Raw genomic sequence first — 11,978 nt, 5'->3', positions numbered from 1 at the left:
TGCTCAGATTCCATTCTTTCTCAATCTCATTCCTTTACCCTAAGTGCCCTGGAGCTAACCACGGACCTGCCTCAGCCTCCTAAATGCTCTAGTATAAGCACAAACCTCCATATCCAGTTTGTCTCAACAAAACAGACCAATGCTTTCTTATTTATGTGGAATAGCGTATGCACACATTCATGTCGATGCCTTTGGAGGCCAGAAGGGTATGTTAGGTCCCTGGTGCTGTAATTAACAGGTAGCTATGAGCCATTTAATACAGGTGCTGGAAATCAAACTCTGGTCCCCTTGAAGAACAGCAAGCACCCTTAACCACTGAGATAGCTCTCCAGCCCCTATCTGGCTACTTTTAACTGCGTATACTCATATATTCTTTTTTTTTTTTTTTTCGGTTTTTCGAGACAGGGTTTCTCTGTGGCTTTGGAGCCTGTCCTGGAACTAGCTCTTGTAGACCAGGCTGGTCTCGAACTCACAGAGATTCACCTGCCTCTGCCTCCCGAGTGCTGGGATTAAAGGCGTGCGCCACCACCGCCCGGCGTATACTCATATATTCTATATCTGTATGAAAACCTTCCTTATTCTACGTGCCTATTTGGCATGTAACTATATGTAGTGAATTACTGAGTGGGTAACTGTAGTTAACTATTTTGTTATTTACTGATTCTGCTGAGTATTTGTGTGGTTTCTGGTCTTTTGATGGTGTTGCATTGTTGCTATAATTTATGTCTAAGTTACTTAAGACATGCTACATGCTACTCTGTGGCTAGGATGAATGCCTCAAAGCTGAGTTGCTGGCTCAATGTTTAGGTAGGCACATTTGTAGTTTTCATTGAAAAAAATATTTTGTTGAGTGTTCTGTGTCTTGGTCTAATGTCTTTTTTGTTTAGTTGGTTGGTTTTGTTTGGGTTTGGTGCTTTTTTGTTTTGTTTCATTTTGGTTTTGGGACAAAGGTAGCCTTCGGTGTCTTGGAACTTACTCAGTAGGCCAAGCTGGCCTTGAACTAACAGATCTGCCTGCCTCTACCTCCCAAGTGCTGGGACTAAAGGTGTGTGCCACTACCGCCCAAGGTATGCGCCACCACCGCCCAGCTACGTCTTCAATTTCTTAATAGTTACCTTTCTGAGCATGAGGTTGACCTTGTTGATTTGCTTAAATTTGGTGACTGAGTGGTACATTCAAAAAGCCCACCAGCTTATACTGACCTAAAAGTTAAAAGACTCCACTCGTAGTCCAAAGCCTGTAGGCCTACCCCTGAGATGGCCAAGATAGGTTTAAGGGTAGCCTGGGTTACATGACAAGATCCTGTCTGGGAGAAAAAAAAAAAAACAGAAAACACAGGGACCAATTAAGTGCTTATATTGCCTTTCCAGTACTATTTAGAGTTTAGAAAAACAAACTGATGTGAGGTTCTTACTCCCCACCCACTTCCTTTTTGAGTAGGCTCTCTTGCTAAGTAACAGCCGGTGCTGTCCACAGATTCGTAACTCTGCTACCTCAGCCTTCCCTGGGCTGGAATACAGGCACATGTCTCCACACTCTTTAAAATGATTGTCATTGCTAAATATGGAATGTGTGAGAGTTAGAAAAAAGACACTTTTATATCCTGGTGAAATTACTATTCATTAGCATTTGGATAAAACTACTAAATAATAAATAATATTTATAAAAATATTTTAAAAAGCCAATTTTGAGTCAACCATGAACATTTGATTTTGGATTAGATAATCCTAAGGAAGCATCATTTAGTATGTGCGAACTGTATTTATTTATTTATTTACATTTATTTATTTATTTTTGTTTTGCTTTGTTTTGTTTTGTTGGTTTTTTGAGACAGGGTTTCTCTGTAGCTTTGGAGCCTGTCCTGGAACTCCCTTTGTAGACCAGGCTGGCCTCGATCTCACAGAGATCCGCCTGCCTCTGCCTCCTGAGTGCTGGGATTAAAGGCGTGCGCCACCACCGCCCGGCTTATTTTTGGTTTTTTGAGACAGGATTTCTTTTTTTTTTTCTTTTCTTTTCTTTTTTTTCTTTTCTTTTCTTTTTTTTTTTAATTTTCGAGACAGGATTTCTCCGTAGCTTTTGGTTCCTGTCCTGGAACTAGCTCTTGTAGACCAGGCTGGCCTCGAACTCACAGAGATTCGCCTGCCTCTGCCTCCTGAGTGCTGGGATTAAAGAGAGACAGGATTTCTCTGTGTAGCTTTGGAGCCTGTCCTGGAACTTGCTCTGTAGACCAGGCTGGCCTTGAACTCATAGGCCCGTCTCTGCCTCCTGAGTGCTGGCATTAAAGGCTTGCACCACTACTGCCTGGCATGAACTGTATTTTTTAGGAGACATGCTGAAGTCTGCAATAACAAAAATGATCAGTGTCTGGAATTTTCTTTACAATAACTTCAGCAAGGGAAAAAAAATGAGGACTGGGGAGATGAAGTTGTCATCTGACTGCCATCCCTGTGTACCCCTCCACAGTTCAATATAATAAAAACTAAAGTGTGGCATATTTTAGCCCTCAGGAAATGGCAATGGGAGGAGCTTGAGTTCAAGGCCAGCACCAGCTATACAGTTCACTGTTGTGAAACCTTGTGTCAAAGGAAACAAAAAATGGCAAGTTTTGATAATTGTTGCATCTAATGATAAGTATTCTCACACAGTTTACTCTCCCTTTGTCCTATGTAGAAATAAAAAACCTGGGTGGTGGTGGCAGCACACCCCGTTAGTCCCAGTGCTCTGGGAGACAGAAGAAGGTGGATTTCTGTGAGTTTGAGGCCAGCCTAGTCTACATAGTGAATTCCAGCAAGACCGCTGTCCTAAAAAACAAACAAACAAACAAACAAAAAACACTTTTACAGATGATTTCTATTCCAAGGTTCAGGATCTCTTGGCTCTCACTAAAGCCTCAGTCTACCTTTGTAGCTTTATCTGTGAACATCACCGAACTTTACTCTGCAACTGGCTAGTCCTGTTCTTTCTTTGTTTCTCTCTCTCTCTCTCTCTCTCTCTCTCTCTCTCTCTCTCTCTCTCTCTCTCTCTCTCCTTTCTTTCTTTCTTTCTTTCTTTCTTTCTTTCTTTCTTTCTTTCTTTCTTTCTTTCTTTCTTCGTTTTTTGTTTTTTGTTTTTTTGTTTTTCCGAGACAGGGCTTCTCTGTAGCTTTGGAGCCTGTCCTGGAACTAGCTCTTGTAGACCAGGCTGGCCTCGAACTCACAGAGATCCGCCTGCCTCTGCCTCCTGAATGCTGGGATTAAAGGCATCGCCACCACCTGGCAAGAACTGTTTTTTCACATGAAGCTATTTCCTCTGCTGATCTGCCTCCTGGTTCTTTTACTGAGAAAGGATTTTCCAAGGACTACATCATGTGTCCTCATTGAAGACAACTATGCTAGGTAGAGCCAGTCACATCGTTCAAGGTCTTATTTGTGTTGCCTTGAGCTCACAGTGAAGATAGCTCCTCTGCCTTCCTACGCTGTCCTTTAACCCGAAGGCCATGAAAGCAGAACCAGGCATTGTGACTCAGCCCACAATTCCCAGCACTTGGAAGGCGTGATTTAAGCCAACACCTTTTGTTATGGAATATTTTCAGATGTGTTACAATTGCTTATGCTGTGGAACATTTATTTTAATGATGCAAAGATGTGTTGCATTCTTTTATATTGTATTTGTGAAGCTGTGTTATTTTACCTGACTAAAACACCTGATTGGTCTAATAAAGAGCTGAATGGCCAATAGCAAGGCAGGAGAAAGGATTGGCAGAGCTGGCAATCAGAATAAAACAGGAAGAGAAATCTGGAATGAGGAGGATAAAGAAGCAAGAAAACTAGGAGAAGAGTGAAGAGACCTAACTTAACATTAGTGCAGTCATGATAGGCTGCAAACTAACAATACTGGAACTAGACGTCACCCTTATAGTAACCAGGAAAAGCCACAAACTGTACCCTGTGGGAGACCAATCAGAATTGAGACAAGTACTAAATGCTCTAGAACATTAAAGATAATTTACATAATCTGTATATAGATTGCCAATTTCCTTGCAACAAAACCAGTACCAATCCCTGTTTGACAAAACTTCTGTTACCTCACTTCTGCCCAATCAGAAGTTCAACTCCCATCTGAATCCAGAATTCCCCTGTCCCCCCATTCTTTACTCCTTAAAAACCCTACCATGGCTGAGCTCAGGGCTCTCTGATCCAGTCGCTGTGTCAGAAGGGACAGCCGGAGAGTCCAAGCTCGAGCTTGCAGTAAAGGCTCTTTGCTTTTGGAGACAAACTTGGACTCCTGGTGGTCTCTTAGGGGCTCATGATGTGGGCATAACAAGGATGCTAGGGCCAGCCACCCAGCTATGTAGCCAGACACAGAATAAGGAGGAAAATCAAATAGAGAAAGATAAAAGGCCAGGGTCAAAAGGTAGATAGGATAATTTAAGAAAAACTGACTAGAAACAAGCCAAGCTAAGGCTGGGCATTTATAAGTAATAATAAGATTCCGTGTAGATTTATTTGGGAGCTGGATGGTGAGCCCCCCCAGAAAAACCAAAAAGAAAAAAAAACAACCACAATCTTTTTTAAAATTATTTTTATGTGTATGTGCTTATGCCTATGTGAGTTTATTTGCCCATGTTACATGTTCAGATGCCTGTGGAGTTCTAAGGGCATCAGATTCCCTGAAACTGGACGTAGATAGTTATGAGCCACATTCCTGGTATCAGAGCCAACCAACAGTGTCTCAGAAAGTTAAGTGGTGTCACTTAAGTCATTTCTTTAGGCCCGGTAATTTCATATCTGCCTTATGGGTCAAGGTACCCATATATTGCTTTGTATCAGGAAGCAAACAATGATTTATAACTATTTTATTTTGTAGCTAGCGTCTAATTATGTAGCCCAGACTGGTCTCAGACTCAGAAATCTGTCTCTGCTACCTGATTGATGGGATTTAAGGTGTGTCACTTCAGGCACAAGGTTGTTCTTGTCCACAGCCCTAGGCTTCATAAAACCCTGACCAAAACAAAACAAAAACTTATAGATTTGGATTCAGACTGCTTGTGACCACATGAACAACTGTGTTAAATGAGTTTTTTGTGCCTCAGCTGGGTGGTCTTGGCTGAGTAACCTAACCTCTCGGTGACTCCCTTTCCTCACCTTTAAGAGTCAGAAAGATGTGTTTAGATACAGGCTTTCTCTGTGTAGCCCTGGCTGTCCTGGAACTCACTCTGTAGACCAGGCTGGCTTCGGATTCACAGAGGTTAGTCTTCCCCTGCCTCTCCAATGCTGGGTAAATGTAGCTCAGGCTGGCCTTGAACTTGTGATCCTCCTGCCTTCACCTCCTTCAGCAAATCCTACCAGTGTTAGCCATCAAAACCGGCCTTTTAAAAAATTTTTGTTTTTACTTTATTTTTGGTTTCGCGAGACAGAGTTTCTTTGTAACAGTCCTGACTGTACTCACTGAGATCCACCTACCTCTGCCTCCCAAGTGCTGGGATTAAAGGTGTGTGTCACCATTGCCTATAACAAATAATTTTTTTGTTTAAAAAAATAGTTTTTTTAAAAATTATTTAAGGGGCCGGGCGGTGGTGGCGCAGGCCTTTAATCCCAGCACTTGGGAGGCAGAGGCAGGCGGATCTCTGTGAGTTCGAGACCAGCCTGGTCTACAGAGCTAGTTCCAGGACAGGCTCCAAAGCCACAGAGAAACCCTGTCTCGAAAAACCAAAAAAAAAAAAAAAAAAAAAAAAAAAAAAAAAAAAATTATTATTTAAGGGGCTGGAGAGATGGCTCAGCAGTTAAGAGCACTGGCTGCCCTTCCAGAAGTCCTGTGTTCAATTCCCAGCAACCACATGGTGGCTCACAACCATCTATAATAAGATCTGGTGCCCTCTTCTGGCATGTGGGCATACATGGAGGCAGAATGCTGTATACAAAATAAATAAATAAATCTTTTTAAAAAATTATAAATATATTTAGGTTTTTATTTTTGAGGTTTAGTTTCTTTACGTAGTCCTGGAATTTTGCTGACCTCAAGCTCTTCTTGCATTTGCCTCCTGAATGCTGGGATTAAAGACGTGTGCTACCATGTCCAGCTGTTATTTTATGTGTGTTCCCATTGTCTGTGTATGGGCACCATATGCACACCTGAGGTCAGAAGAGGGTATTGGATATTCTGGAACTGGAGGTACAGATAGATAAGAGCCACCCTATGGATGCTGAGTTGAACACAGGTCCTCTGGAAATTAGTCAGTGAGCTACTTCTGTAGCCCTAGTAGTTGTTTTTGAAACAAGGTTTCATTTTCTAACACTAGCTAGCCTGGAACTCATGATGTAGACCAGGCTGGCCTTTGGTTTTACAGAGACTGGCCACCCCATCCGGGATTAAGGAAAGCTCTGCCAGTGCCACCATGCCTGGCCCGTGAATACATTTGATGCCTACACAAACCATCATGCTCCCAGCACCGGCCTGGAGCTCACCACCTGAGAAGGGTTTCCACAGAAGAGCTTCACAGTAGGTGATGAGGGGTTGCAGGGTGTGGGTTCCTGACCCCAGAGGTAGAGATGCTCAAAGAAATACAAAGGCAGTAGAGTTATGGCAATCGGGTAAGTTTTTATTGACCCTTGCTCCCTTTCACTGGTCACTGCTCTTGACTCGAAGGACAACAGGCACAGAGCTACAAGGGATCATGCCCAATTCTGTGATCACCAGATCCACAAGCTCAGGAGGAGTCACGTCATAGACCAGATTCAATAACCGGAGCGATGGATGGTTCTGCCAGTTCGCCAAGACCACCTGTTCTCCTCGCTTACACTGCAGATCATCAGGGTCATCTGCAATGAAGAAGTGGCACGGTTTAACTTCCCCTCCCCCTCAAAGGCTTCTCCAGTCCCTGAAAACCTCAGTTCTACTCTACTCACCTAGCTCGTTAGAGACAAAGGCATCAGTCTGCACACGTTCACAGAACTTGTATGTTTCACAGCAGACCAGTACTGGAACATTATGTGCTCGAGCTACGAGGGCCAACTGTGCTGTCCCTACCCGAGACATCACAGATCCATTGGCCAGGAGTGCGTGAGCTCCCAATAGCACCTTGGAAACCTGTTTGTTTTAGACAATGAGGAAAGGGAAGAAAAAATGTCATGTTCTATCAGTATATAACAAGGTCCCCTGCTACTGTGCACAACAGCGCACTAAGCAACAAACCATGTTGGCTGCTCTTGGAGAACACCCTGCCATCTTGTATCATCCCAGAACAGGGAAACTGCCCTGTTCCTTTTAGTGGCTACTACATTAATAGGATTTCTTCCAATAACTAGACTGTGCTATTGCATGGAGCAGTTGAATTTTTCTTTTATCTATCTATCTATCATCTATCTATCTACTTATTATTTATGCAGTGTTTTGCCTGCACACCAGAAGAGGACATCAGATCTCATTACAGATGGTTGTGAGCCACGATGTGGTTGCTGGGAACTGAACTCAGGATCTCTGGAAGCATAGTTAGTACTCTTAACCTCTGGGCCATCTCTTCAGCCCCCTCCCCCCTACTTTTTTTTGGTTTTTCAAGGCAGGGTTTCTCTGTGTAGTCCTGGCTGTTCTGGAACTCTGTAGACCAGGCTGGTCTTGAACTCAGATCTACCTGCCTCTGCCTCCCAAGTGCTGAGATTACCAGGTTATATAGGGCAACTAGTTGCTTTTTTCTATTAAGGATAAAAGATGTTGGGTTTGGTGGTTTATACCTTCAATCCCAGTACTTGGGAGGCAAAGGCAAGCAGATCTCTGAGTCCAGACCAGCCAGGACTACATAATGAGACCCTGTCTCCAAAATAAACAGATAGGTTACATGAGAAACCCTGTCTCAAGAAAACAATAATTATAATACTAATATAACAAGGTCATAATAATAAAAAGGCAAAGGCCATGAGATGGCTCAATGGGGGAAGTCGTTGCCGAACCTGACTATCGGAGTTCTATCCTCAGGATGTAAATGGTGGAAAGAAAACTGACTCTTCCAAAAGGTGTTCTCTGATCCACATGGAGCCAGAGCATTCTGCCTTTGTCAACCCCCACCCCTCACATCCTCCACTCCCCTACTACTTCACAATGAATAAATAAATGTAAAAAAAAAAAAAGAATAAAAGATTATGCCTGTATTACCTCACCCTTTCCCTTCATCCTCAAGGTTCCTTTTTTTGTGAGAACCCTCACCTCTGGGAGCACATAGGAGGCTGCAGGAATCAGCAGGTAGGAAGTTGGGACCCCGGCACGGACAAGAGAACGGAGCATGTGCCTTCCCTCAAGTCGGGGCCGGCTGTCCACCACCACCACTCGAAACTGCTTACCCTCAACCCATGCTTCCTGAAGAATCCGTGACACTAGAGAGGAGCTAGATATGGAGGAGAAAAGTGTGACTAACTGGTGGCCAGCCTGTTTGCAAAGGCAAGGGGCAGGCATTTCTCTGACCACAGGTGTTGACCATACCATCCATATACCAGGATCACGTCCCCATTACTGATCTTCTTAGAAGCAAATCGTGAAATTGCCTGAGCTGCAAGCACGATCTTCTCTTGCATATACCGATCGATGGCTTCTCTAAGTTCTGACTTGGCCTAAGTGTCAAGAGAGCATGGTGGCACACACCTTTGATCCCAGCGCTCAGGAAGCAAGAGGATCCCTGAGTCTGAGCCAACTTGGTCTATATAGCAAGATCCAGGACACAATTGAGACTAGATAGACTATCTCAAAGCAAAAATCATGCCATATGCTTGAATAAATACATAACAATGGGCCTGAACTGGGCCCCAATATGCCAAGAGCGCAAGTCACTTCCCTAGGCAGTGACTAGGGTCATATGGCATGCCAACACATGTCTTTTGAGAGTTTGGAATGTGCTGTTTATCCTAACCACAGGCACATGCCTTTCCCGTCCCCAGAACCCTTCATCACCTCCTCTTCCCGCTTGGAGCTGCTCATGCCAGTGATTTCCTTGTTAAGGAACTTGATGGTGTTGCACATGCTTGCCGACAGGGGGCGGCACTGGGCCAGGAAGCTGCAACAACAATACTTCAAGTTTGTGCAACTGATTAGGACTTAAAGAGAACAGCAGGATGAAGATAATGATGGACATAAATAAAGGCCCTGTACGGCTGTGCTCACCTGATGTAGGGTTTTAGTTTATTTATAAGATCCCTGGAGAGTTCCTCACTGGGAGGTGTTGTGTAATCCTGAATCACCTAAAGAATACACACTCAGATCAGCAAAATGCCCCCTAACGAAGGTCTCTGAAATGGGGCAGAGGCAAGCTTCATTAGAAAAGTGTTCAGTGTGTGAGTTGTTACTTCTTTGCCCCAGAGATGACTTTGGGGAGACATGCTGGGTAGTCCTACAGAGTCAGGTAGAGACAGAGAACAGGACATACCTGCTGCAAGGTGTGGAGGAGTGCGATGCACCGGGCATTGGAGCCACTGATGAGACCCTGGGAGTACTGCAGACCAAGTCGCACCATGGCTGGGTGGATCACAGAGGATGGGATGCTGATGGGATGGTGGTGTCACATGCTTTTTAAGGGAACTTGAGTACCTCTTGCCCCATGCCCCTGATGAGAAGGAACCCTCTTCACTAGTACAGACTCCCCGATTCCTGTAGATTCACCCTGAGTTGTACCCCCCACCCCACACGTCATCTCTAATTTCCAGCTACTTTTAACACTGGGTTCCTCAACCCCCTAGACTTAGAACAATTTCCCTAAGATCCTACCTCATGTACTGGGTCAAGGAGTTTTGTCTGCTGTACTGGGGTAGGTGGGAGAAGAGACTGACTTTGGATCCATAATCCTTTCGTGTAGGAACCTTGACAAAACCAAAGGAATGTGACCAATAATTCAGAGTTCAAAACTTCCGGGACAGAGCTGGAAAGAAAGTAAACTCACTTCTTTGACCCCACTGCTCAGGGTGTTTCCAGACCTTTACTTTGCTAGGGCACTTCGGCACCCCCTACCTGTTGTCGCTCTGGCTTTCTAATAAGCCTCCTCAGAGGTGAGGGGTCGTCGACCTGGGTGGGCTCCGGGAGGCGCTTCACACCTGGAAGTTAATGGGATTTTGTTTTTGTTTTATTTTATTTTTGGTTTTTAGAGACGGAGTTTCTCTGTGTAACAGTCCTGACTGTCCTGGAACTCACTCTGTAGACTAGGCTGGGCTTGAACTGAGATCCGCCTTCCCCAGGCTCCCAAGTGCTGGAGTTAAAGGTGTGAGCCACCACTGCTTGGCCTTGACATGTGTTTTTAGTGCATATGGGACAGCAGGAAATTAATAAGTTGGGAAGATGGAGCAGGAAGAGTCAACAGAAAAAGTTCAAACTCTGTCTCCTAAGGTAAGAACGGGAGTCCATGCTGGCACAAGAAGTTGGAGAAATTGGAGTTTTAACAAGAAAAGAAGATACCTGCGGAGGCTTCTCCAGCTGTACTGGGGCAGGCCTGAGGAGGGGGCCCTTCTTGTTCCCCTTTCCTTGCCTGTTTCAGGGCCCGCTCTGCCTCCTGCTTGGCTCTCCTTTCAGCACGAAGTTCGGCCTTACTCCGGCCAGCTGGAACTTTCTCCCCAGCAGTGCCTCCCGACTGACTACCGGGTCCTGGGAGTTCTCTGGTTGGGTCTACTAAAGACAGGAAGAAGTCCAAGCCTAAGGATGGTCTCTGTCCCAACCAATGTTCTCCCCATCCCCCCCCCCTTTTGTCACTTTATATATCACTGGCTGGCCTGGAATTCACTGTGTAGACTAGGCTGGCCCCATTTGTCTCTGCCTCCCACATAATCTCTTCTGTACTTGCTCAGATCAACTTTGTTCTGTCTTCCCCACCAAATCCCTCAACCAGCGTCCTACCCCAACTCTTTAAAGAGTCGCCGCACCTTGCCGCTGAGCTGCAGATACGGTAGAGCCAGCGTTTTGGTCTGCCCCCTTTTCCTCCTTCCGCTTCTTCTTCTGCTGTTTCTTTTCTTTTCGAAGCTGAAGCTTCTCTTCTTGGGTCATCTCCCGCCCCGCTGCCTGAGACATAGACACAGTAACTGCTCTTCCCCAGGCAATGCCAAAGGTGTATCAACACTACTGGACACGTACTAGATTCCCACAAGGTTAAGTCCCTAATCCTCTCTGACTTCTGTTACAAGTCTAAATCTCATACGGAGAGAAACTTCTTCAGAGCCATAGTTACATACTGTTAAATTCTGTAAAAATCTGGTTCTACTGAGAAATGAACTGAAAAGGGACGGGAGACGGGGCTGAACGGTGACACAGCTTTCTATGCAGCGCTTGACAGCCGACTTGGGAGGTCTCCCTCACTTACCCCTGGCCGAGGAGAAAGTTCTGTTTTCATCTCGGATCTGGACTCTGCATCAGAAAACAGGGCACAAAGTGAGCCAGAGAGGCTCCGGGAGGGCTTGGGGAGACTTGTCGGCGCAGTAGGCTGCTGGGTTGGCATGACCACAGCTCGGGGGCCCGGCGCCAGGCGCTCCGGGTTCCGCGTGGGGACGCACTGCGCGGCAGGATCAAAGGACGGGCGGGGGAGGAAAAGGGTCAGTCACCCTTCTGGGAACAGCCGGCAAGCAGCACCGCGCTGCGCCCTAGATCATTTAAACCAGTCCAGCGATGAGCAGAAACTGGGAGGCAAGGCCCAAAGGCGCTCGGGGCTCCGCACCAGCGACCCGACGCTCATCTGCCCCTGTACCAGTTGGTGCATCCAGCCTTTCACTTACCTTCGCGAACGGCCACCGCCACCGCAGCCATGACTGTCGGTCCTAGGCTCCTCCCGCCGAGGTCACTCAAACTACAGCGCCACCTGGGTTACAGGCTCCTCTGCCGCCTCCGGCGGAGTTAATCCCCAGAGGACTACAACTTCCGGCGTGCACTGGGTCCCGCCCCGGACTACGGGTCGTGGTGAGGACCATAGGACTTTGGGCTGCCAATTAGGATAGTCTTTGGTCCTCGACTACAGCTCCCAGCATGCCGAGGTTGCTGCTCGCAGA

General features: G+C 45.9%; 1 protein-coding gene across 4 annotated transcripts; it reads right to left on the bottom strand.

Annotated features, from left to right (window-relative positions):
• Positions 1-6,547: 6,547 nt before the first annotated feature.
• Eif2b4 (eukaryotic translation initiation factor 2B subunit delta) lies at positions 6,548-11,833 on the bottom strand. Of its 4 annotated transcripts, none has more exons than XM_057790751.1 (13): positions 11,709-11,833; positions 11,300-11,343; positions 10,866-11,001; positions 10,405-10,614; positions 9,964-10,046; positions 9,724-9,815; positions 9,386-9,500; positions 9,124-9,200; positions 8,914-9,016; positions 8,449-8,576; positions 8,176-8,353; positions 6,885-7,065; positions 6,549-6,797 (listed from the first exon to the last, which is right to left on the bottom strand). In XM_057790751.1, the coding sequence occupies exons 1-13, from the start codon at positions 11,737-11,739 to the stop codon at positions 6,598-6,600; spliced, it is 1,578 nt and encodes a 525-aa protein (XP_057646734.1). In that variant the 5' UTR covers positions 11,740-11,833; the 3' UTR covers positions 6,549-6,597. The 4 variants fall into 4 exon arrangements, with proteins under 4 accessions (XP_057646728.1, XP_057646734.1, XP_057646742.1 ...); XM_057790759.1 differs by having other exon boundaries at positions 10,405-10,611; XM_057790745.1 differs by lacking the exon at positions 11,709-11,833 and having other exon boundaries at positions 6,548-6,797; positions 10,405-10,611; positions 11,300-11,470.
• Positions 11,834-11,978: the final 145 nt, after the last annotated feature.

Source organism: Chionomys nivalis, chromosome 1, assembly GCF_950005125.1.
Source record: "Chionomys nivalis chromosome 1, mChiNiv1.1, whole genome shotgun sequence".
Classification (NCBI taxonomy): Eukaryota; Metazoa; Chordata; class Mammalia; order Rodentia; family Cricetidae; genus Chionomys; species Chionomys nivalis.
Note: the sequence above shows the minus strand (reverse complement) of the source record. Positions and strands in the feature narration are given on the sequence as shown.